The sequence below is a fragment of the Clarias gariepinus genome, chromosome 13, assembly GCF_024256425.1.
Source record: "Clarias gariepinus isolate MV-2021 ecotype Netherlands chromosome 13, CGAR_prim_01v2, whole genome shotgun sequence".
In the NCBI taxonomy this organism is placed as follows: domain Eukaryota; kingdom Metazoa; phylum Chordata; class Actinopteri; order Siluriformes; family Clariidae; genus Clarias; species Clarias gariepinus.
Window position 1 is genome coordinate 29,047,777 of NC_071112.1, and position 27,301 is coordinate 29,075,077.

The 27,301-nt window shown below is 38.2% G+C and overlaps 1 protein-coding gene across 1 annotated transcript; it reads left to right on the forward strand.

Annotated features, from left to right (window-relative positions):
* Positions 1–223: 223 nt before the first annotated feature.
* On the forward strand, positions 224–25,641 carry sptlc2a (serine palmitoyltransferase, long chain base subunit 2a). The gene is made up of 12 exons (XM_053509851.1): positions 224–533; positions 3,739–3,933; positions 4,282–4,436; positions 5,929–6,077; positions 6,290–6,414; positions 8,475–8,568; positions 11,933–12,038; positions 12,919–13,138; positions 13,296–13,422; positions 21,824–21,959; positions 22,487–22,616; positions 24,089–25,641. The coding sequence occupies exons 1-12, from the start codon at positions 372–374 to the stop codon at positions 24,206–24,208; spliced, it is 1,719 nt and encodes a 572-aa protein (XP_053365826.1). The 5' UTR covers positions 224–371; the 3' UTR covers positions 24,209–25,641.
* Positions 25,642–27,301: the final 1,660 nt, after the last annotated feature.

Genomic DNA, 27,301 nt, shown 5'->3' on the forward strand with positions numbered 1-27,301 from the left:
TATGTAATACCATTTCAAACCGCTAGACTCGCGCGAGATGGCACGAGCCATATATTCAGGAAGCGCTTCTAATTGGTCGCTTTCGAGGTTACTCTCGTTCATCACGCGCCTTCTTAAACCCCTCCCCTTTCGCTCAGGCGGTCGGTGGAATCTGACACAGCAGCCACGCCCATCTCGCCAAAGCGGCGGCTATGATTGGCTGCTCCTTCTGGTTACCCTAGGCGTCTACTTCCGGTATGCGGAGGCTGGAATTTCAGGTTCCTCCTATGTACTAGTGGGTTTCCGAGAGGGCGTTTTGGTGGGGAAAGTGTTCAAGCTTAATAATTCTTCGCCCTTTATCTATGTGTCCTAACACGGCTTTGTAGAGCAGGATGACCGAGAGCGCGGTGAACAAGGAGGCGAACGGCGACGTGTGTCAGCAGCAGCACCGGGCGGTGAACGGCGGCGTGAAACCGGGCAGCAGCAGCAGGAACGGCGCCCTGAAGGACCAGCAGCACTGTCACCAGAGGGCTTTCTACAAACGAGACGAGAAGGTGAGCTCACCGTGACCTCTACGTAACACTTTATAACCTCTCTACACCTCACAGGTGCACCTGTAATGCTTGCTTTAAAACTTTCTACTTCCTGTCTCTGTCTCCACTGACCTGACCCCAGATCAGCGACCCAAAAGCGCAGCCCTGAAGCCTTTATTTACCTTTGACTTAGAGCTGACCTCAGATCAGTTCAGGAACTTCAACTCAAAGCGCAGCCCTGGAGTTCTTTATTTACCTTTGGCTTCGAGCTGATTCTAGATCAGCTGGGTTCTCCCAGGGCGTTTATTTTTCAATTTACCTTTGACTTGGAGCTGATCTCAGATCAGATAAGTCACTTTAACTCAAAGCCTAGCCCCAGAGCCCTTTATTTAGTCATGGGTTGTCTGAGGGTTTTTTTCTTTTCTTTTCTTTTTTAACTATCATAGCATCTTAAACGTGTTTATCAAGCTTGACAACCTAGGTCTCAGCAAATCTTTTTAAATAATCATCACATTTGCTCAGAAACTAGTTATTTATCTGATTTGACGTAGGTTGGTGATAGATGTGTTTACGTCATGATGGGTTTTATTATTGTTCCTGCACAGAACTTTTCGTACAGGAAGCTAAAGTGAGAACTTGCACATGTGAAAGTCCATTTCAAAAACCTTTACCTTGAGATTACACACATGTCCTCAAGTGACGATGTGACATCATGTGACTAAGGTGGTGAATAAAAAGCGTAGGTCAATGAGTCACGTACGAGATAACATTTAAAAGTAAATAGATACCCCTTAGGACAATAAATCCTTATGGCGGATTTATACACACCGGAAATTATCTGGATAGTAAATCATCTGGATGAGAAATAACCTAGGCATTAAAAAATTCGGAATGATACATATTCTTAGCAAAGAAATATCAAATAATCTGGAAAATTAACACAATACTTAGGCTCACAATTTTGAGCCTAATGAACAATTTTTAGAAGTGTTGGAAACAAACATTAATTCATTGTATTTAAGGTTTACATCTGATTAATTATTTTGTAGGGGAAAATTTTGTTTCTATGAAATGATTTAACAGCAAATTAATTATGGTTCTGGTCAAAATTTCATCTAAATGAGATCAAGATATGCAGAAAAAGCTTGTTGTGCAGTCATAATTCAGATTTTTTTGCACGTAAATTGCAATTTCCTCTGCATACATTATAATAGCTGCCATCTATAGATATAAATTTAAATTAGTTTGGCAATTTATATTAATAAAAAGAAAATGTAAGAAAAAAACTCCTAAATTTACATTTCTTATGATGGGAATCAAATATAGTTTTGATGGAAATGTTTGAAAAGAAGAAAGAAAAGGGAATATGTAAAAAACAACATGAAGTACAAAATCTTTTATATACATTTCAACTCAATATCAGTAGTTATTCTAAACAATTTATATGTAAAAATAAATCACAGAAAGATGTCAAGAAATGTAGCTGCAGTTCATAGCTGTATCTAAAATCTGAAATGTATTTATTTATTTTTACTATATATTTTTTTTCCAAGTACAAATTGTCTTGTCTAATGTAAAATTTCTTATGATGGGAGAAAATTTATTTGAGGTGATTATTTTTTTCCCCTATGTTTTGGCAAAGCACAAAATTCATTATTAGTTAGATTAAATAAAATTCAAATTTAAGTGTAGTTTCTGGTAAATCTATAATGTTTTTGAGGTTGTTTTTGAGTTTACGTGTGTACTTAACCTCTTGAAGCTACTTTTCCCTGAAACAATCAGGATCTGAGAGCAGTTAATCTGTATGTACTGTATGTGTTTAGCCGTGCTGTCTTGGTATATTCGCTAGCGATGTGATTAGACGCATGTCTGCGTTCCTACGAGACGTACGGTTTTAAATTCCCGGCTTAATGTGAATGCTGGAAACTGTGCCATTGTTCTGGGCTTATGAGTTAAGTCCAGTTTCACACTGGTGGGGATTGAAGAAGAGCAAAAACAACAAAAGATGGCTGGTTGTGTCAGACCTTTGTGTTGACATCAACTGTTTATAATATCAACTTACTGAGAGAACCTTAAGTACTTATATATACTATATATATATATATATATAATATAGCATATAGTGTATATATAAGTATATACCTTATACTTATAGTATATAGTTTATATAATATATATACCTTAAGTACTTATATATATTCTATTTAACCATATTAAACAGAGAAACTTTAATTCACTCAGTTGTTGTCGGTCTTTCGGCTACTCTCAGTAAAGGTTTGCCACAGAAAACCGTCCGGTCCACACATACAAGCTTGGCACTGGTTTTAACACACATACGACAGAGAAAAATAATGTCTGAGAGAATAACCCTAAAGGTCGTAGGTTAGGTGAGATCACCTGCGAGAATGTTTGAGATTTATTTTTACAAATAAAAATTTTAAAGTTACCATTTTTGCAGCAGTTATGGAACACGTGCTGTGTTCTTAGAGTAACATAAACGGATCTTGTTTGCTAATAAGTCTTATTACTTTAAAGTAAGTCTTCTTGCTAAAATAGTTTTTATTTATTCACTTATTATGCGCAAGGTATTTTGCTAAGCAGATCTTTTTGCTACCAAAAAGATTCTTTTTTTATTATTTAATAAATGGCAAACTTTACTAAGGGATTGATTTTTTTTTTTTTAAATAAATGAATCTTTTAAAAAATTTTATTTTTAGCCAAGCAAGCATGAATAAGCAGATTGCCAATTTACTCTTTTTGTGCTTTGAAACTTCAATAAGCAGATCATTTTGCAAAATTAATCTTTTTACAAACTTTTTTTTCTACTAATTAAAGAATTGTATGAATTTTTGTTCTGAGCAAATCTTTTAATTGAGACTTTGGAAATCTAATCTTGTTTTGCTGAAATAAATATTTTATTTTGAAAATTAAACCCTTTTTCCAAGAAAATCTTTTCTGCACTTAAAAATTTGGCAAAGCAGATCTCTTGGCAAAAAAATTTTTTTTTTGTTTTTTTTTTTAAATCAAATCTTTTTTTTTTGCTAAATGAAAGTGATTTTTTTTTTTTAGTGAATCTTTATCATAGCTTATTTTCGTGCTAATTAAAGCTTTGTGAAAGGAATCATTTTTGCTAAAGGAAAATTTTAAAATAAAGCTTTTGACTAAGTATATCTTTTGCGAAGTGAATCTTTTTTTTTTTTTTTAAGTTTTGATTTCTTATTTACAGGTTTACCCCAGCGAGTGTAATGGAGGCTTATACAGCAAACCGTTCATCGAGTCGTTTGAAGAGACCCCGATGATGGTGGCTGTGCTGACGTACATGAGCTATGGAATCCTCACCATTTTCGGCTACCTGAGAGACTTCCTCCGCCAATGGAAGATCGAAAAATGTCACATCGCTCGAGACAAAGAGGAACAAAGGGTAATGCAGAAATTAGACAGTATGTTTAATTTTGTCTAATAATACGATATGATGGTGAGTGGAATGGAAAGAAAAATGCAGTTCCTGTGAAAATGTAGTTGCAAAAGAAAAACTGTAGTACGACTTTTCTCTTGCCTGCTTTTAGCTGAAACCTGATACACTTTTGCGACACCGATGTGCTATAAACAAAGCAGATGCTGTGCAAATTTACAGCACGGTGTAAGGCACTACTGTAATATCACACAGACCCACACTGGGCCAGTTATACGATCATCCAAAGGGAAGATGCACAAAGAAAGGCCTGCAGAATAATGTTTTTATTATTATTTTTTTCACTCCGCTTTTAAGGATTTTGTCCCGCTTTATCAAGACTTTGAGAATTTCTACACCCGAAATTTATACATGAGGATCCGGGACAACTGGAACAGGCCCATATGCAGTGTGCCTGCGGACAAGATGGACCTGGTGGAGCGAGTGTCGCATGACTACAACTGGACCTTCAAGTGAGCAGCTTTTACCCCTGGGATTACATTGGTGATATTGTTTTCTTTTAGTGCTTTAAATTGCAACGAAAACATAAATTTTTTTTTTTTTTTTAAATGTGATACATTTTGCATGTAGTAAGTTGTGGCTCTCTTTCATATGAGGGGCGGGGCTAATTTCAGGGCCAGAAAAAATGTAAAGGTGAAGAAACTAGTTCATGCATGAAGTTGTTGATTTGCTTGTGAATTTTGACAATATCGGTATCTTTCGATATATTCAGTTATTAAACTCTTCCAGGATGTTGTAGCTCCTAATTTTAATAACTTTAATGCAGCGGTATATCAGCATATAGATTTACTCCGTTCTGCAGGCGAGTGCATACGGCAAAATTTTATATTGCAAAACACATCTCGCCACCGGAAATCGCATAAACGCAGATAATCCAAAAAATTTAAATGAGGTAAAATATGAAATAAATAGATATTAAACCTCACTTAACCTTAATGTATGATTCCTCTTGGCACTCGAAACTGAAAGTGGCCCCCTTTTCTTCTTGCTACCGTTCTTGCTAACATTCTTGGGAGCCCTGGTGATGTCTTTATTAAATTATGTACAAAATGCAAAAAAAAAAAACACAAAAAAATGTGTAAACTCGTTTCTCTTGGCTTTCCACTAACGTGAAAGAGTTTTGAGCGGATCCTGGACGGCTCGGTTCAGTTCGGCTCGGTTCGTTTGCTCGTATGTCGAAAATGTTAAGTACGCCGAAGCAAAATTTCACTTCTTAAGACGAAAATTCATGAGGTGGGGTGTACGTATGCCCGAGGTACCACTGTAATTAGATATTTTTTTCTACATCATTTCAAACTTTATAAAGCTTTAACATTGTAAAGTTTTAATGTTAAGTATAAGATTGCTGTATATAATGTACATTTAATTATAGCCGAAATTATGTCTTTGTTTTGTACAAATTTTAATTAATTGTAAAATGGTCAATACAAACACTATAAAAACATTAACTACATTTTTTTTAAAGAAGAAGAAAACCCTTTAATTTAGTTTCCATATGGCTAGCAACCTGACCTATCTTGATGTAAAATGAGTTTAAAAGAAATTTAAAGGACATCCTGCTAATGATATTTTCACTTTTCAAATTCCTTATATTCAGTATTATATTCCCTATAACAAAAACAAAAGTTAACAAAAGTTCACCAAAGTAACATTTATATTGATTGTAACTGTATTTTTTCTCGTATATTTATTTATTCATATTTCAAGGTTACCGTCCACACCTTTAAGGCTAATAACAGCATATTAGCGTCTCTAAAAGCCATTTGCATTTTATCCTTCACGATAAGTGGTTGTGTATATCATAGAGCAAATACAGAGCCTGCACGAGGTCAGTTATAACTCCAGGTTTCTCACTCGGTGCGTGCTGAATACACTGATGTTTGCTGGAGCAGGGTGTGTACAGTGCAGATCTGATTTTTGTAACGCAGGGATTCTTTCTCACAGCTACACAGGCCGAGTGGTGAAAGACGTGATCAACATGGGCTCATATAATTACCTGGGCTTCGCCGAGAACAAGGGCCCGTGCGCCGATGCGGCAGCAGAAGCCACTCTGAAACACGGCGTCGGCGTGTGCAGCACCAGACAGGAGAAGGGTGTGTGTTCATTCAGCAGAACGTTTTTTTTATCTGTACACCATGATGGATTAGAGCACGCTGAACTGATTTGCTTTTTATGGTGTTACTGTGGGCTGCAGGTTCTCAAACACACACACACACACACACACACACCCTGTAGTAGGTGTTTACGCTGCAGGAAGTGTGATTGTGGTTTGTCTTGGCTGACTGCACCGTGTTTTTATGTTTAGGTAACCTGGACAGACATGAGGAGCTGGAGAAGCTGGTAGCGAGGTTCCTAGGTGTGGAGTCGGCCATGGCGTTCGGGATGGGTTTCGCAACTAATTCCATGAACATTCCAGCACTGACTGGAAAGGTACATCTGTCATAGAAATCTTAACTAATCTTTACAAAATTTAACTATAGGCATAATTCTTTTCTCTTTAAAATAATTTGTAAGATCATGATAATACACTCCCTGGCATGGCTGCCATGACCATTCGAGTCAACCGTACCCTCCAATGTTGGCTGAAATCATGAAAGTGCCAAAGTTTTTCTTCCAGAAGAATAAAGTTCCTTGTCACACTGCCAATGAGACTGTGGCCTTTCTCAAAATGAACCTTCCTGCTTTATGACTTAGCAAGCACCCGTGAGACTCAGGTTTAAAATCAGTTTCATCACCAGAATTAATTCGCTCGCTCTGGATATTACAGGGAAAAGCTTCTTCTTTTTTTTTTTATTTTTTTTTTACCGTTTCCTACAAATGAAACGCGACCAAATTTGTTTATTTGCCATAGAGAGCTACACGAGCAATGGACGACAGACACGTGTTCACTATGAATGTCATTTTTCTTTTTCTTGTCTAAACAAGGCTTCAGAAGCAAAAGCTTGTTTTAGTTCACGGAAAAACGTTAATCACGACCCAACAAGAGGTTTTGCATTTTAAATCCTAAGCTCAATGTCGGCTGGCCGTGTCAGTACATCATAAGATAAACATCGAGGCTAAAGCAAAGAGTTAGTGTTTGTACCCAATTGTGTAAAAACTTTTTTTAAGTAGTTACTAAACTAACTAGGGATAAAGATAGTTACTTAATACGGACAAATTATTAAGGAGAAATTACACCGGGTTAAAAAATATTAAATCCTGTGTAGAAGCTAGCAAACACGGCGGATTCTTTTCCTCTTTCCAGTCAAATTATCTTTTGAGCTGCTCGCTAGTATTACAGTATGTTTTCACACGCGATCTGTTTTCCCTCCACTGCTATCCAAATTGCAGTTTGTTTCACCCCAGGCTGCTCCCTGAACATTCCTCCTACCCTGTCGTGCCTCTCTAAGTCTTTTAGACTGCCTAATTAACCTGGTGGGCTTTTGCCTGTGCTCGTCTCTCTATCACACATAACTGTGTGATTTTAAATAGACCAAATGGAAACGGAGACATTTTGAAAACTGTGGTGTTTTAATTTCAGTTTTCTAAAATTACGGAAAAAAAAACGCGGGCAGAGCCGCAGACACCCTTTAGTCTGTCTATACTGCAAAGTGTAAATGTAGGATGATTAATAGAACACATCAAGATGGTCTTTGGAAATTCTGTCTGTCTGTGTGCATGCATCATGTAAAAATGTACTGAACGGATTTAAATAGAGCTTTCACATGTACATTTGGCCGAGCATGAGGTAACATATGGGCTTTGTTTCATCACAATCGGCCCACGGGTAGAGAAGATATTATTCCTTGAAAAATATATCAAAAAAATTATATTATAAAAAAAATACAACCTTGAGGAAAAAAATCATTAGTTTGTGAAATTTAAATCTACTTAATAAACATGATCGTCACATAAACGTCTTGATTCATTCCAAAATTCAACAGATGGTGCTGGACTTAAAAAAAAAAAAAAAAAAAAAAATTACTTACTTATGAGTGTGCCACGAAATTCCATGTGAATGAAGTCACCGGCGCATCTAGTTCCAAAGAAAATGTTTATCATGTTCACTTGGTTAATTAGATATTCATACACTGCGTTTGGAGAGGAGTATGAACTGTGCTCTCTGATGTAAATATTTTCTCGTCAACATCGCATTTTGATTATGAACATTAATGCCTGGTGGGGAAAAAAAATATCTTGTTCATAAAATAGTACATTGGACAAGGACGGACAAAGACGTACAAGACGTGTTTGAAAATCAGTGAAATTCCTACTTCCCTTTTTCCACACACTGAAGTTCCTCTTGTTGCAGAATTGAATCGTTATTGTGTAGTTATATGAATGAAATGTTATACTGATTTTGGGTTAATTTTTTGGGTAAGAGTGCTGTAAAAGATACTTAACCTCCCATGAGGCTGCAAACCAGTCTGTTGTGTCACCTGAGCTGTTCATGCTGACCCTCCCATCTGACAGTTTTTTTCTTTTGTGTGTGTGTGTGTGTGCGCGCACAGGGATGTCTGATCCTGAGCGACGAACTGAACCACGCCTCTCTCGTCCTGGGAGCGCGCTTATCTGGCTCCACCATCCGGGTTTTCAAGCACAACAGTGAGTAACACAACAATGTCGTACTCGGTTTTCAGCAAAGATTAGAACTAAAACACTGTGTTACTTGAGTACCGAATGTTTGAGGTGTACCTGTTTTTTTTTTTTTTTTTTTTTTTAACTTGATACCAGGTTGTCAGGGGTGGGTGGGGCTAGCAGCTTTGGTAGTTGCTGATTGGTTGTGTATGAGCGTGTTATGCAACACATACTAAAAAAAAAAAGGAATTGCATTACTCAACAATGTGCTGGGAAATGACCTTACACCTCGATTCAGGAAAATCCTGGTGATGGAGTGATCATGAGAGCTCTGTTGACGGATATGATTTGCGCATGCTCAGTTTTTTAGAGTATATGCCAGCTCATTGTAACAGGTCAAAATATTAAATCACTTTCTCGGCTGAGTTTTTAACCTGAGCGTTCTAGTTAATTATTCCTGCACTGCATTTTATGACACACACACACACAACTCTCTCTTACTTACTCCCAGCTCCTGCCTGTTGACACGGAGGCCGATGGATAGTTTCCTTGGACAAGCTCCAAACTAAACAACAGGGCATCCACCCAATATAATGATGATGAAACACACAACGCCGTAGCTGTGCCGTGTTTATTTTCTCAGCTCGGCCCCAGAATAGTGTTAACGGTTTCGCTGCAGTCTCTTAGGAGTGACATCAACACCATGTTTTTTTTTTTTTTTTTTTTTTTTTAAGGAACGGTTACAAGCCGTAAACTAGACTTTTTTGTTTTTTGTTTTTTTTTTTCTTTTTTTTTCGCTTGAAAAGTCACCCCGTCATGATTATTTGTTAGCCGCATTACTCCTAGATGAAACACTTAAAGTGTCAATTTGCACAGTAGCGCTTGTGAATTGTAAATCACCTTCCAAATTAATGAGAAACTTGAGGAGAATGCGTAATACGCCGCATGCATGTTGCCATCCCGTTCACATTGTTTGCGAAGTAAAGTCTCCCTGTTATAAGTCAGTTTATTGACCCCTAAAGTTACTGATGTTTGTAATGATGATGACTCGCGCCAGTGTGTTTATTTGATATGAAGGTCGGGAGAGTTTATCTGGGGGCTGAACTGATATTTAACAATCCAAAAAAAGCGAAACGTAATGGGAAACAAAATGATACACTGCACTTTAGTCTCATGAATTTCTAATCTAAAATTTTCTTTGGTTGTAATAATTGTAAACAAACTTGGCAAATAATTTCATTCCAATGACACAGCACACTGTACTGCCTGCCCGTGTGAGAATACAGGTAGTCTCCGACTTATAAGTTATGAATTTCTGCAGATACGAACTGACATTTGTAGGTGTGAACAAATCACAGATTCCGCTCAAGTGTATTGTACAAAACATAAACAAAGACAAATCTGTTACATTTGACGTGTGAGATTCATTTCCTTAGACGTGGCTATGGTTTTTGGCCACTTGATGGCAGTGTGGGGAAAGGGGGACAAATTTAATCAAACAGATAAGGATGCTTGACTTGTATATTATCGCTTCAAGGGCATCTAAGGCTCACTTTGTCTGACTTAAGAACAAATCTGACTTATAAACTTGTTTCTAAGTCCAGGACAATCTGTAATTTACAGCACACCGCCTGCAGGATTATAGAGAAACTGCACCAATATTTTTACCTCAAATGCAAATGTATATAAATCAGTGTGGTGATGCACAAATTGCCCCACAAAATAACCATAATACTGAATCTGATATTCCCATTTTTCAACAAAAATCTTTTTACTGTTACAAATTCACCCATTTCCAAAAATGTTAATCAGTTAATCCATGAGCAATTTCCCCTTACAGAACCCGTCACCATATCCCCAAATACACCAATCCATCATCCAACCCCAGAATTGCATTGTTTCTACAAGTATGTGCGTTATCTTGCAGCTGCGTCACTGTCACAACTGCTGTTATATTACAGCAAATTAATCAAATCATCTGATTCTGACTAACCAGAATTAAGAAGAAAACAGCACTGTGGTTAAAAAAGAAATTGCCTCTGAAATTTAACTGGGGAAAAAAAACATGTCAGGAGCCCAGGGATCAGTGCAGGGTTTAATCTGAGGAAAAGATAAGAGACAGGAAGAACAGCAAAAATTATTGTTAAAGTGTGCACAATGTTTTGTGGGAAGTAAACAAGGGACGAACAGATGAATGTTGGCCTCTGATTTAAGTTAATGAGGTTTAAGCAGCTAGAAGTGAATAAAAGACAAAGAAATCCTGTATTTCAAAGCAAATGTTTCAGCAATGTATATAAAAAAATATTTTAGCATAATTTCTTTCAAGGTATCAGTTATTATTAATAATGATATCTAAAGTTGTCAGTGAGGGTTATAAATATATGTATCTTACAAATCTCTCAGAAAGGTTATGAATATTTATTCTTTCAGAAATCCTGGTTTGGGGTCTTGCATCAGATAGTGTTGGTTTGTGCACATCACATCTGTTAGTGTTAGCCAGCTACATCTGCTGGTGGCAGCTAGGGTTAGCAGTGAGGACTGTAAACATTTACTGTATGACTTTAAAATCCTGTCAGAAATCTTGTTTAGATAGCTTTAACAGAGAAAAGAAAAGAAATCCTGTCAGAAATCTATATATATACACATATTAAAAGAATGGTCAAATGAATGTAATTCTTAAATATTTAGTACGAATGGGTGCCAGTGTGTAGTGCTTTAGATTATATTTTATTGAGACACCAAATGATTTCAAGGAAAATGTCCTACAGGTTTAAATTTCTTTTAGACCAAACACTGAATGATTTAAGACTGAAACAACACAAGATTGAAACATAAAAAGTATAGAAAGAAGTGGCCTAGAGCAAAACCTTGAGGAATCCCTTGCAACGATGAAGATAGTAGAGGTGTAGCTAAAGAAGTCAATAATATGTTAAATCATTGTTTATCGATCAACATTTCGTATTAAAAATATAGAGAAGTATTTTATATTTAAAGGAATGTCTTTTAATTATATATAAGCATAACCCTGCAGAATAAAAAATAAATAAATTAATGTAGCAGTGGGACAATTCTTTAATTGATTTTCGTGATGGTATTCTACTGGAACAAAGATAGGCCAGATATGGGGCACATCTGGCCTGCATCTGCCACACATCTCAGTAGCTTTTGTGTGTTATAATTTCCGCTTATTTGAAAGTAACATTTAGGAACACTGTGTACCCTATAATTGCTGGTGTTTTCCAGTCTCGTGCTCACAGCCTTTCCAGGTCACTGTATCATTCATGAGCTTGCTAAATATTTTATGCTGAATATGATTAGGTCACTATTACTCTTTAATGAAGTTCTGTATATTTGAGGGTTTTTTTTTTTTTTTTTTTTTCCCACATCACAGACATGCAGAGCCTGGAGAAGCTGCTCAGAGACGCTATAGTGCACGGCCAGCCCAGAACCCACCGGCCCTGGAAGAAGATCCTCATTCTGGTCGAGGGCATCTACAGGTACCTGAGCTTTCGCTCTATAATCATGGCAGAGAAAAAAGTCTGTAAGCAGTGTTTAACTACACAAGATGTTTTTGGGTTTGTTTTATCTTGTTTTTTTTATGGTCCTATTTGGAGTTTCCCATCTTGTAAATAAAGGAATAGTTTTCACTGGGGTTTAAGAATCTTTTGGTGAACTAAAGTGTTCCTATACTTTTCACAATGAGAACTATGCAGATCCTATTTAAGTTTCTCCTTTGCATTGACGACACATTTAAAATTTGTGTTCTGAACTAAAGAATTCATGGAATTTAATAACAAACAACTGCACAGGTTCCTGAACAAGTTCTTCAGAACATTTAAAAAAACTGAAAAGTTCCAGTGCTTTAATAAATGAATATTATGAAGTCGAGACAATTTTCAACACATTCAAAACCTTGTGCGTTAGAGTAATTAAAGAGTTCCATTGTGTTAAAGAAGAACTGCACAGTTTCTGAAAGAAGAAAAGGTCGACCATTGCAATGGAAGCACTTTCTGAATGTTATGATGAGCTAAAACGTTTTAGTACTCCTCAGAACCTACGTACCCATTACCATGATAAAGTTTTTCCTTTGCATTCTTTGTACATCCAGAACCTTTTGATGAACTAAAAAGTCACAGTATTCGAGTGAAGGAGAACTTCATAGTTCAAGAACAGCCTTTCAAACAGCCATTCAAAACTCTTTAATGAAGTGGGGTTCCAGTGTTCTAAAGAATAAGAACTGGGCAACATTGGGCATGTCCTTGTATTTAGTTAATTAGCCTTTGGGAGGGCACTTCAGTTCTTGGACCCCACGATGCGTTCTCCTACATTTGCAGGTCTTTAAAACCATAAATATTGCTAACTCCATAATTTCCTCAGCATGGAAGGCTCCATTGTGCGCCTGCCTGAAATCATCGCCCTGAAGAAGAAGTATAAAGCCTACCTCTACCTGGACGAGGCTCACAGCATCGGCGCTCTGGGTCCCCGGGGTCGGGGTGTGGTCGACTACTTCAACCTCGACCCCACAGACGTGGACATCTTGATGGGAACGTTCACCAAGAGCTTCGGGGCAGCTGGGGGTTACATCGGCGGGAGAAAGGTTTGCGTTTATAGTTATAAATAAAGTTTACAATAACTTCAAATTGTTATTTAGCACCAGTCTTAAGAGGAAACGGCAGTTAGTAAATACAGAATATGGTGTTGAAATATTGGGTTACATATTCTCTCTCTCTCTCTCTCTCTCTCTCTCTCTGTAGGATCTGATCAATTACCTGCGCTCTCATTCTCACAGCGCAGTGTATGCCACCTCTATGTCGCCTCCCGTTGTAGAGCAAATTATCACTTCTATGAAGTGCATTATGGGAGAGGATGGAACCACGATAGGTAAGAGGCATGCTTGGGTCTAAAATTAATACACCATTTTAGGGTTAATCTTTATCATCACACCATCCTGATGTTAATTATTCTCCCAAACCAGAAGAATGTGGAGTGTTTTCTTGCTTAGACTTTTTCTGATCATTAAGTGGAATCAATATTTGCCAGAGCTGTGTCTATTAAAAGGCCTGAAAACATCCATAATACCTTTACACTCACACGTGTGCCTCATATTGTGTGCCACCAGGGGGCAGGATTAACACAGAGGTAGACCGCACCATATAGTGACGAATGTTTCAGCATATAAGAAAGGAAAAGGGTTCCTGTATTTTGAAGAAAGAGGAAAAAACATTGGGTTAATTTTATTGCATTCAGAAAATTTAGATAAGCCATCAGTCATCGCTTATAATGAACTCGAATGTTTTGGTATTCTCCAGAACGAGAACTGCCCTTTGCATTCCTAATATATTCAGAACCTCGCAATGAACTAAAAGGTTCCAGTATTTTAAAGGAGAACTACTTGGGTTCAAGGACTGAAATGTTTGGTATTTTTTTTATATATTTATTCATTTTTTTAGGCGTAGAGTTTACTGTAAAAGCTGTTTACGTGAAGTGCCAGTGTTTCCACACCGCTGCACACGCACACAAAGCTTTATAATTGCTTCCATGTCTTGGATCAGTTCCTATCTGCAGTTTTGGTGCATGAAAAAACAACATCAGCCTTTTCTAGTAATTTGTTATACAAAATGTCTTAGGATTACTTGTTGCATTTTGGATAAGCTGTATAGTATTTAAAAAATCTAAATTTTCAGATTGCATTTAACATTGTGGAACGTGATCGATTACATCATTGTAGTCGTTGATTCGCCAAGCTCTCTTTCTTACACGTTATTCATTATGATGTCATAAAAAACACAAAACTATTGAAAAAAAATAAAATAAAATGACTGTCTGACCAATGAGAATTCAGAAATCTAGCTCATATGCAAGCTTGCTTGAGTGGATCACAATCCTAAACTGGTAGCTGTAAATTGTAAAGCTGTCTTGCTAATTAGTTTTTCCCTTTTCAAAAACAAGGCTGTTAATAATACAGTGTCCAACAATAATAATCTTTATAATAATACTAATAATAATAAATACAGTTTTAATCAACGATAAGCGGGCCCAAGCACTCAGCGCTATTGCCACCCGGGTGCAAAAAAGTCAGTGGACCCATCATTTAAAGGGGACATACCAATACCATTATGACATAACACTAGAAAAGGGTAAATTTTATGTTTAGACCTCTATTAAGCCCCAGATGCTGGAATAATGCATTACACTATGTCACTCAATGTGATGTCACACAAAGTTATTAACCACTTTTTGGCCACGCCCACAGCCCAAACTCTCAGGCATCCTAATAGCAGCAGATTTCAGCCTGTCTGCCGATTTTCATGACTTTTAAGCATGCAAAAGCCTCGAATGCTGGGTAAAAAATTCTTAGAAGAACAAGAGGGCCCTGACACTCTATGACGACGTAGAGCTAATGTCATAGTTCTTGGGCCCTAATAATAATAATAATAATACACTGCTCCCTCTTGTGGTTAACAAATGAATAGAAATGTGAGCTACAGAGAAACATAATGCAAAACAAACATTATTAGTTAGTACTTTTTTAAATCAGTTGAGTTTTTTAACTGCAATTAATCAATTAGTGAATAACATCCCTACTGCAAACTTTTTTGCATCACAATTCTTGTATCTAGCAAAAAACTAATAAAGCAAACTTAAAACAAACAAGCTCATTTACAAATGTGATCTGCAGTTCAAAACCGAGGAAGAAAACGGGTATTATTTTTCCCTGAAATATCCTTTTAAGTTTTTGGAAATAATAAAAAGAGCAATCAGTTTTTTTTTTGTTTTTTTTTTGTTTTGTTTTTGGAGCAGAAACACTCGCTTGATAAGGCATGACTAAGCTGCATGCACTGTGGACATTTCCCTTTCTTCTAACTGCTTTAGCGGCTGTTTTATTTTACGATGCAAATACAGCCCTCGAGACGTTTATTTGCTCAAGATGCCGCACATAAGCTTGGACCCGAATCAGAATCGGCTATTTCAAAGTAAGCGATTGAAGAGGAGGGAGACGGGGTTTTTCTTTGTACAATTTCTCACTGCTCATGAAATAAGACTGATTGCTTCTACAGATGTACAGGCGGCGTCCAGGTAAAATATTTAGCTCGGAGTTTAAACTCTAGAAATGTGTTAACAATTACCGACATGCAGTTCAGACCCGATCCGGCCCTTTGATTGGACTCTGCAAACGGCTTCTCTTCTCCTGCGCACTTAATCACAGCCGGCAGCTACAACAAACAGGCCCTCCAGGCTTGCCAGGCTCAGGTAGTGTTCGCTGTGACTAATATGAGCGAAAGTAGGCCAACTTAGGACGCTTTGCCCATCTCTTAGATGCATATGGGTTCCACAAAAGCCTTTTGTTCCACATGATTCTCAGTGGGTTCTCCTGATCCAGAGAAGGTCAGACTAAAACCCCTGTGCTTGACCTCTTATCTTTCACCTGCTGATTGACAGATTTTCTCAGAAGCAGGATTGACTGTCCTGGTCATGGCTTGTGATCCTCATTAAAGAAATACTCCAGAATATCATACTTGTATTCTATGGATAAAAACTTTTCTTCTCATATCCTATGGATAAAATTTTTAACAAGTGTCCCTGCAAAGCATCAAACATGCAAAGTAAAAATTTCTGCACATAGTAGTAGCAATCTAGAGCCAGTTGTTGAATTTGGTTGATGAAGGTTTCATTTGAATTTGGTTAAGGCAGTAAAAAAAAAAAAAAACAACATGCCTAAAACCTTGACTACAAACATAAAACAGAAAATTTATGAACTAATAACTCTTTAAAATCCTTTTAAAAACGCTAACAAAAAACTTTTAAGAACTTAAATGTCTTTTAAATGTTTAGAGGCAGTTGAATTCAGTGCAATAACCTGATGTTTTAAATGCTTGAAACCACAATTGTTCCGCTCGAACAATAGAGTCAGACAGAAATGAAATATTTTAGATGACTGAAGAATTTAATAAACAGTCTACAGCTGTAAACATTTAACCTCAAATATCAACTATCCCAATAACCCACTGCAATATTTTATTCTAAAATTGGCAAGCTTTAAAAAGCTTTAAAAAAATCTAAAGGGCCATGTATTGAATTTGATCGTTGTAAGTTAAAATGCACAGCAAATAACGTAAAACATGCTCAAAAATCGACCTTTTACACTCAAAAGTTAATGTGACGGAAATGAAAGGAATTTCTTATTTAAATATTTTCAGGGATTTAATGCTTCTAAGAATGTTTTGCTAATTAAGTTACCAACACTTAGAGTTGGTCATGCATAGTGACGAATGTTGTGTTTTGAATAAAACTTCATTTACAGATAAATTTCTGACAAAATAATGAAAGAAAAAATTGTGCGTTCTCAATTAAAATCTAACTTGTTCAACAACTGCCCTTAAACTTTCATTTCAAAGTTAAATGTGCTTCAAAGTTTGAATATTCGATTCTTTATTATTCACACAACAAACTATTAATTGGTAGTGTGACGTATGTAGCTTTTCATGTTCTTGCTGTAAATGTTTTAGCTGACTCAGGACAACTCGTCTTCGAATTTCACGGCTGAACAGCAGCGATATTGCAGTTTAACAGCAAGCGAGCAGGTTGCAGATTAACTAATGACATCATTACAGATTAACTTCTCTCGGAGCATCTGTAAAAGATTACGTGAGGGGGGGCATGAAGAACAATTGGCCGAGTGTGTGTTTGGGCGGGAGGAGGTGGTGGCTCAAAGAAAACTAATCAAGTGGAGGTCAGCGAGGTAGATAGCCTCATGGGAATGCTCACTTCTTCTCATTCAGCCTTGCGTTCAGGTCTTCCTTAGGCTCCAACGACCTATTTAACAGTACCGTAAAGCCGGAGTGTTAACTCTGTCGCATTCCTTCATTTAAGGAGTATAGTAGTGATTCTTTAAAATGCCACGAGTTTGAAAGCAAGAACTAGGGATTGGACCAGGGATCGGACATGTTATTCACATAACAATAGCAATATAGCAGCACAAATTCTCCAAGGAAGTTTTCATTTACAAGATGAAGGCAAAACTTCAGAACATTTATTAGTTTATAATGTAAAATAACAATCCCATAAACTAACATGGTGATTTCAACAACTAGCATTTGCAACTTCTTGAGCATCTATACGCTCAAGATGAAATCTTTAATCAGTAAACGAGAAGAAAGAAAGCTTTAAAAGTGCACTATTTATGTTTTCAGTTAAATTTGATAAATTTTTTTTACACATTTTTAAAGCAGTCCTATATAACAACACACTAGATCAACCAAGAATAATATTCATAATCAGATTTGGAATAGCAATAAAGGGTCTTTTTTTTACATTTGGATCTTCCTACAAGACCATGAAAGGTTATCCAATCATCCACATTTATTATTAAACCTATATATTATTCCTCAATCTGCGTTCGTCGAGGTCAGTCCTGTGATCTGTGATCTTTTCCTCTTTGGAGGAGCGTGTGTTGGCTTCGCTCAGCAGGTCATGTTCCACTCCTGGTTGAATAACACTTTCAAAGCAGGCTAAGATCCTCCGAGTCAATTTGCCGTCAGCTGTAAATGTGCTTTCGCGTCTGGGTGTGTACCTTTAACCCCGCTGTTACACAGGTGTCAGGTTTGTTTTGGGCGCCAGCCTCAAAGCTGCATGGAGCTCACGTGATTTTTGAGACACTTGGCCGTCGTTTGATTTGGGAGGTAAAGCAAACGTGCTAGCATTCGCTAACGTGAGAGGTCAGGATTAAGGAGCCGACAGCTGCTAAGGAATTCTTGGGTTCGAAAAAGACTGAACTGAAACTCTGACTCAACACAGATGCTAGCTGTGTTTAAATACAATTCTTTATGTTTTAACTTTATACACGCAGAGCTAAAATGATATATTATTGTTATAGTTGGGAATTACGGTACGTCATGTCACACTTTTACCTCTTTAAATATTATCAAGCATTTGATAGTTTTATTTATTATATTTATGTTTTAAATTGATCCGTGTTATTTGTGTCTTCTGTGTTTTAAAATGTGAGTTTTTGAGATTTTGAGACTATTAAGGTGATTAAAAAAAATCATTTTAAATGTATTTATTTATTTTAGATAAATCCCACTCCAGAGTTCAAAACAAAAACAATGTCAAACAAACAAACAATGTTGGTCAGTTAAGTGACTGGATGAATATTTTTTTTTTATTTAGGAACGATTCATACTTTTTTACAAGTTACTTAAGCTTTTTATATAAATGACGTACAAACGATAAACGGTCTAACACTGAGGTAATTTTTATAGCCGCTTTTGCGTCTTCTGCAAATACTCGCATTTTGCTAGAGTATTGCATTTTCTTCATATTTTTTTTATTCTGCCTTTGTGTTGAGAGGACGACTGGCAGGAAAAAGACGATCTTTTTGTAGGAGACATGACATTTAAGCAACCAATTTAAACGGCATTTCAGTGGTTATTATACTCTTTTTAGTTTTAGGTTTGATGTTATTTTTTGTTTACAACCTTCATATTCCAGAAAAGTGCCACTTACAGCTGCTCACTCAGCTGCCTGTTTGTGGAATCGGTGTTGAATCTGTTGATTGTTGTGCAGCCTAATGGCCCCTGTGTGTGTATATAGAAGGTCCTGACAAACATCAGCCATCCATCTCTGTCTAAAGATGTTGACCAGCTTGGGTAGTGAACTCAGGAACATGTGTTTTAGGTGCTTGAGTGTGTTTGCCTCCGATTGTCTGTCTGTCAGCAGGGGAATGCCGAAAGATATATATCCGTCTTCCTATTTGCTCTCTAATCGAATTTTATGTGAAACCCAAACAAGCCATAATGAACCAAGCAGCGCTCCAAATTCTAAAACAGTAACTAGGCCAAGCTTTATATTCAATCGCCTCCGGTGTCCCGTCCAGACTCGTTAATCTTCCGCATGATGAGCTGTGAATGAGCTGTACTGCTGTGAAATGCATGGCTGCAGAGATAATGGTCCGCTCTCGTGTGGTGCAAAATAACGGACAGCTAAAACTCCAGAGAAACCTGGAAGCTGCCAAAGAACCTTGCCTCGCCCAGAGACCCTGAACTTCACTTGGATGTTTGTACTTATCTCGCCCTTTTTGGATGAAAAGGAAGTGCAGAGGAACTGGCTTTTTTTTTTTTTTTAGGTAAAAAAAAAAAAGAAGAGTGAAGCGGCCCCCCACATCTGGAAGCTCTTTTGGTCTCTCTCTCTCTCTCTCTCTCTCTCTCTCTCTCTCTTCCTCTCTCTGCCTTTCCCTTGCTTCCAATCCTACAGCCCGGTGTCTGGAAGGAGTTACTTTGGGGGTGTGCACTGTGAAACTAGCTGTTGAAAGGGTACCCCAGAAAGATTTACTTTGGAGAGCTTTTCTCCATCCCACCACCCCCACCTCCTGGAGGACCTGCTCACCCATTCAAGGCTCTGGAAGTTTAAGTTCCTCTCTAAACCTTATTGCTTTCAGATGCTTTTTTTTTTTTTTTTTTTTGACGCAGTTTGGGTAGCCAATTTCTCTGGTGCCAATGTCGCCGTTAATTAAAGGCTCTCGAAGGAACTGGGCATGGAAAAGGTCATAATCACATCTTGACCCATGGCTGCCGGTTTGCACGTGTCTCTGTTCTCAGTCCGAGCAGATGCCCGAGCAGTATCCGCCAGTGACTGTGACTTTTGCACGTTACAACAATGCAATTCAGTAGAAGCCTTCAAGTTTTTTCTCAACCAGCAAACCAGGTTCGGGTTTGTCATCCAGCAAACCAGGATGATGTCATCGGATTCCAGTTGAAGATGAAGATGTTTCTGCGGAGTTTGTTTTTGAAGCCAAGTCAGGTTGGATGGCAGGAGATTTACCAGAACGAAAATAACGTGCTAAACAACGTTCTGAGGAGATGAGTGTGAGCTCTGGTTTGGAAGGCCTGTTTTATGATTTATTGTGAAAGAATTTGTGAGCGACCGCTGCACGATCTATTTTGCTTTGTGAAGCATCACGAAAGAATTTTATATATATATATATATATATATATATATATTTTTTTTTTTTGCAGTTTGGAAAGTCTTAGGTTGTCAGTCTTTCTGTGCATGCAGTGGATTGGCAGTCTTATTGAAGAAATTTGCTTTAAGGAAGCACCGGTCATTTTTCTATTAACTTTTATGAGCCGGAGAGGAGTTGTGCTGCTGATGCTAGGAGACTTGATGACAGTCATGCACACAGTGATATCCCTGAAAGAGTTGCTGGTGTAGGGTTAGAAATAAATCAACAGGTTTGGGTATTAGTAAAAAGCAAGAACTTTAGATCTCAAGCTGGTGGAAATGTGAGTCGATGCCTTGAATCATAGCCTGGGGTGGAAGAGGAGGGTTAAACAAAGTGTTACACGTTACACCTCGTTTCATTACCACCAAGCCAGCGACCCGTCATGACTCGTACAGGTTGTGTTATGTGTCAGTAGCCAGTTTAAACAAAATCCCATTTCGCAGCAAGTGAAGCCTCCTTTCGCAAGAGCACATCAGAAGGAAACGCCCAACATTCGCTCACAAACAAAAGTCACCACCTGGGTGGTAGGTTTCACCTCTGAGAACTCCATCAAGGTGGACAATTCAGGCTCTACCAAAGATCTACTAATTGCCTGACCTCACGTCCCACACTGAGGAGACACCACGTTCAGACGTTAACACAGGAGAGGAAATTCCTTAGTGCCATTCCTTGGCATGCACGGAAACTTTGACCCGCTTTTCCCAAACAGCTCACGCTTCGAATTCCTTCTCGATACATCACAAAGCAGGCACACTCCTTTCCAAGCGAGAGCGCTCAAATCCCTGCCCTCCGAGCGAATGGTCGATGTTTGTTTACAGCGTCCGCCTCGCTGAGATAGAGAGCTTCTCTGTAGCTCGCCGGTCGCATTTAGCCTTCTGATTAGCATCTCTGGCAAGGACACGCAGGCTTACACGGAGCTCGAGTGCGATAAAACCTCACGCTAAGAGCAAACATGACTAGAAAGCAAACGCGCCGTGGCCCGATGACGTCACAGGGGAAATTTTAAGAAGATCTATAAAATCAGCAGGTATAAAATCTTCCCGCTTTAATGGTTCAGGCCCGGCGTTCGCTCCAGCGCGAGGATAAAGTTTATAGCTCAGGTGTTCGGGTTTCCTAATAACTCCACTAATGAGTCCTGTGGATTGGTAAATTTTTTAATTGTGCGATTGCATGAAAGCGCCGTGGAAAAAGCAGATTACCGCCAAGTCCAAAACGTTCCCTTTAAAATGGGTTTGAAATGTCTTTCTTTTTTTTCTTTCCCTTTTTAAACATTAATTCCAGGCAGGGATCGCATCCAGAGGCTGGCGGAGAACACAAACTACTTCCGGAGGAGGCTGAGGGAGATAGGCTTCATCATCTACGGCAACAACGATTCACCTGTAGTTCCCATGATGCTCTACTTGCCCGCCAAAATCGGGTAAGCGCTCGCCACTCGGCTTGGCTCTAGTGCTTGAGCTTGAGTCGTTTCCAAAAAATTCCAACAAACATAGATTTGTGAATTAAATGAAAATAAACATGCTCCGTTATATGAGAGAGGATCGGATTTAGCACAAACGCACACGTGTTCACATACACTTAAGGAAGAGGCTCCCTGAATAGGAAGAAAGTCTTATCTGAAAAGACAGCTGTCTTTTTAAGGACACTTATTATTTTTTTCCTTTTTTTTTTTCTTTATCCCTCTCAACCACCAGCGCATCTCATGGAGAGCTGCTGACTGAGAAGGAAAAAAACCTAGAGGACAAAGTGATCTTGTTAATGAGTAAATAAGGAAATGTATGATATTTTTCCTTTAAACGCTTTTCCACAAACACAATCTGAATCCAACCTACAGAAGACGTTAGACTAGTTAATGAGCTGAAACATAAAATATATTAACTGAGATTTGATTCACATCCTGATTAATTGTTGTGTGTGTGTGTGTGTGTGTGTGTGTGTCCCATCCAGGGCGTTCGGTCGGCAGATGCTGAAGAGGAACATAGGTGTGGTTGTCGTGGGTTTCCCAGCCACGCCCATCATCGAGTCCAGAGCACGCTTCTGCATCTCTGCGGCTCACACCAAAGAAATGCTGGACACGGTAATAACCTCAGGACGTCCACACGCAAGCACGCATTCACCCACAGGCACACATGCAGCCCTGATTATCTGAGATCTTTCAGGTTTTTTTTTTTTTTGTGTGTTTTTTTTTTTTTGAATTTTCAATTCTGATTGGCCGGGGGAAGGTGGGAAAGGAACCTCTAGAGCAAAAGCTCTGATAGTAACTCCAGCTGCAAGGCAAAACAGATTAGCTGTCAAGACTTTGAATCCCAAAGATTCATTTGTGTCAGAATTCCTGATAAATTTGAAGCTTCATGCTTTGGCAAAAATTTGCGTTAAAAAACAATTCATTAATTTCTAAAGACTACGTCTCAAAACAACAAGTCCCTACCTCGATATGCCTGTCTTTAGCCGAACGCAGTCGCTGATAAAGGAATGCAAGGTCTTCAAAGTGTCCCGCGCCGTAAATTAATTGACAGTGTCGGCTCTCTCGGCTCGCTCAGTTGACGGGTTTACATAAGAAGGGCCTGCCACAGGGGGCTGCTCTGGCAGGAGATCAAAGAGCATCTTAATCTGCCTCCCCAAGGACCCTTGATTTTAAGCACGCAAGAGAAAAAAAAACACTCCTCCACCATCACCGTCTTCCTCCTCCTCGGCACTAAGAAAACAAAGCAGACTTTGATGCTACTGCTCCATATTATTTCATATCAGGTTTTTTTTTTATGTTTTTTTTTTTGGCCCCGACCCCAAGATGTGACATCATCAGCGATCTCAGGAAGTGTGTGAAAGCTCCCCGGATTTTTGTGTTTTATGTGCTTGCTATTTTTTTTTTTTTTCGTTTTATCGTCGTTTGCTAATGAACACCTCAGCGTTATGTATGATTCTACTCTTGAGCGCGTGACCGGAGACAAAGAGAGACAGGGATAGAGTGAGAAAGAGCGCAAGACGGGGGCGGGGGGGGCAGAAGGGTGAGCTTCCTCCTCTTTTTACACCTCTATGTGTTGCCTTCACCCGACCTTAGCGGAGATGGACAGCTTTAACATTAAAAAACATCTAGAGTTTCACAGCATGGCTTACATCGTCTTACTGTGCATAGTAATAATAATGATGACAATAATAATAATGATGATAAAAATGATAACTTGGATTATATTAACTTGGGCTATTTGTGTAATATCTCAAAAAAAAAAGCAACTTTCTTCAAGATTCAAAAACAAATCCTTATCCATTTCCTTTTTGCATTTAATTTAGCACTATATTTCACGCATAATGAATTAGTCCATTTCTGAGAAATACGTGTCGAGAAATACGTATCTGAGAATTAATTATTTTTCATTTTTTCGCCAACACCCCATACGATGATTAGCATCTTTTTACTCCTTAAAGTTCTTAGTTAAAGTTCTGAGTGACAGTTTGTAAAGCGATCCTGTATGATAAATCAGTTTTAAGGCAATGATGTGAATGTGGTGCATATTGATGATATTGTGCTTGTGTGTGTGTGTGTGTGTGTAGGCCCTGAACGCGATCAGCGAGGTGGGAGATCTGCTGCAGGTGAAATACTCGCGCCACAAGATCCTCCCGTCTCTCGACCGGTCCTATGATGAGACCACTTACGAGGAGTGCGAAGACTGAAGACCTTCCAGCCTTGATGGAGACGTGCACTGCTCTCTCTCGCGCTCTCTCTCTCTTTCTCTTTCTCTCTGTCTTTCCTTCCCAAGCTTCACTGCACCACTTAATACATCTTAAGTCCTCTCTTTTCTCGTCTGTTGTTGTTGTTAATGTCATCATGTTCTTGTTAAGCACATGGAGCTCCTATTACACTGCTTTCTTTTTTTTTTTTCCTTTCCTTCTTTCCTTTTCTGTTAGTTCTCATCCATCACTTTGACATTCGGGATCTGTCCTTAACTCGTTGTGACGTTTATTTGAGAGCAAAAACACACCAAAAGAAAAAAAAAGCGCTTCAATTCCTCGCCGCCAACCACAAGATGCTTCATACTGCTTATTGCACTCGCTAAAGCCATATGTAACTGTGACCCTCAAACCGTTCTTCTCACGTGTACAAAGCTTCTTTTTGAATAAGCGGGACCAGACCAGGGGCGGGAACAAACCATCACGTCTCGGAGACAGACGCCGGCTTGTTAACCCGTTTCTTCTTCTTTTTGTTGCTTTTGTCAGCAAAAATCTCAGCTTTTTTTTTTTTTTTTTTTTAAACATATTTGCATTTCAATCCTTTTGGTTCTTTGAAAAAAGTCACGCTCTTTATACTGATGTTTGTGGGTATTTCGGGAGGGGAATCCATGCTCGACTCGTGCATGTGCATCATTAAATTGCAGTTTCGAAGAATTCACCGATCAAGTTGCACTTTAGGGGTGAAAAATAATTTATAAATATAAAAAATTCAGATAAAATATTATATTCACAAAGGAACATGTTAAAGGTTTGTATTACAAGTTAGCAAGCCCTTTATATTGTTATATGAATTACCAAAAAAAAAGTCTTAAAGTTTTTTTTTTTTTTTTCAACACTAGTCTTAACTCCTGCTTTGTCCCTGATTCTCCACTGTGTCTGTGTACATATTTATTTATTATGAATAGCAATGTCTTTTCTTTGTTCTTTGGCAAATAAAAATAAGAAAGAGAGAAATTTTCCATGTTTCTGGCAGCTCCAGAAACACGTGCGCGGAACTCCACGGTGTGCGCGCTCTCAGTGCGAAAAACTACTGATGGCCAAGCTTCATTCATAATCTTTCCAAATCCATGCAGAACTTTAATTATTATTAAAAGAAAAAAAATAAAAGGTGCTGAAATGAACACGTGGCTTTTGTGCCTCGTCCTGTATTCCTTCATTCCGCTCGTTCGTTCTTTCTCACCCCGTCGTTCTTCTATTATGAACACATTCGTCTTTAAATTTAGTTAATTCGAAAGAATGTCACAGATGGTGTTGTTTTGTTGTTTCTTGTCCTTGAAATAAAATTTAAAAAACCCTTGTAAAACACAAGAGTTGAGATGTATAACTGTTCTATAAATATGAAACCATGTTACATAATAAAAGGAAGAATATTGTTATGTCTTGTTCTTTGTTGTTGTTTTTCCCCCCGGAATCATCATGCATGACTTAAATTAGTGTCTCTAGGTCAAAATTCACAGATTATACACCAACCAGCTCCCTGAATAGTTAAATAAATGTTCTTCATAAGCTTTACAGGACTGGCAAAGTGAGAAATCTAGTTTAGAGCTCAATCTAGAATCTAATAGGACCTGCATCTTGTTATTTTCAGGTCAAAGCTAACATGTAATTTCTCCTTTACATAGCTTTAAGCTTTGCGTATCTTCAGGGCCAGATCGTAAAAACCACAGAGATTCTGAGCATCTGATATCTTTTGTACACTTTTCGCGTCTTCAGAACATAATTAGTTTTCCCTTTGCATTTTGCCCTTCTTTTGGTAAAATCACAAGCATTTTGGAGCAAAATTACAGCAAAAATATTCAAATAAAAAATAATTTTTACTCAACCCTGTCCACACTACGCACAGTTGCAGGGACTTAGATGTAATTACAGGGTTGAGATTCAATTAAAGATTGAGCTGGTGCGACAGGAAGTGTTGGAACCTCACGACTCCAGGTTCCTGGTTCTGGTTTGTGTCTAAGTTGTGCATGTTTTCCTCAGGGTTTTCCGGTTTCCTCCCATCCACTAAACTCATTTTGTTTTGTAAACTGGTTATAAAGTCCGACTTTTTTTTTCTGGAATAAGGTATTCCTGGAATACGTGCTTCTCATCCGGAATAAGTGCTTCTCAGAAGGATAACGCTGGACTCTCCTTAATAATTGATTTAAATCCCCAAAGAAAAATCTAAACATGACATTTACGTCTTTAACTTCATAGCAGATCTGCTGCTTCTTCCTCCTCCACCACCAACACGCGCTTCTTAAATCCTGATAAACCCTCAAACCCTCACCGTTCAGGGACATTACAAACCTAAGCGCTTAAGTAGATTTTTTTTTTCCACAGCTGCACGTCTTTAATTCTCCCAGCCCTCAATTGCACTGAGTCACACTGAGTGCCGCTGAAATCCACTTACACAAATCCCTCCAGACGCACTTCCCCATCACACACTATTACTGTTCATGTCCTACTTCTGCACGGCTCCCGTGTGTGCTCCTGCATTAAAGAGGTCCGGCTCAGTCTCTCCTCCTCCTCGTCCACATATTGTGACATCACACTAACAGAGGGCTACGTCACTGGGTGTTCCAAACTGACCAATGAGGAATAGGTGCAGAGGACTTGTAGCCTGGTTGCCAGATTACTTGTATTGCTTGTATGGAATCAAATGTCACTACAGTTTTAGGAGATCTTTTTAGACTTAAACATAAAATCGTTGCATTTTTTTTTTTTTTTTTTTACAAAACTTTAAAATAAAATAAAATAACTTTCATCTAATGTGACAGGCTTTAAGAATGCATCTGAGCTCTATATAAGTAATAAGTATTCAAAGTATGGTAAATTGAACTAAAGTATGTAGATTAAATAAATGAAATGTCAGCAAATGGTTTACCCAAAGATACAATAAAAAAAATAACTTGTGGCTAAGGAGTTGGACTACTGCTACTCAGAAGATTCCAGGTTTAAACACCTGCCAAGTTGCTGCTGTTCAGCAAGGCCTTAAAACCAAACTGCTCTGATGTATAATAAAATAAAAATGTAAGTCACTCTGGATAAGAGCATCTG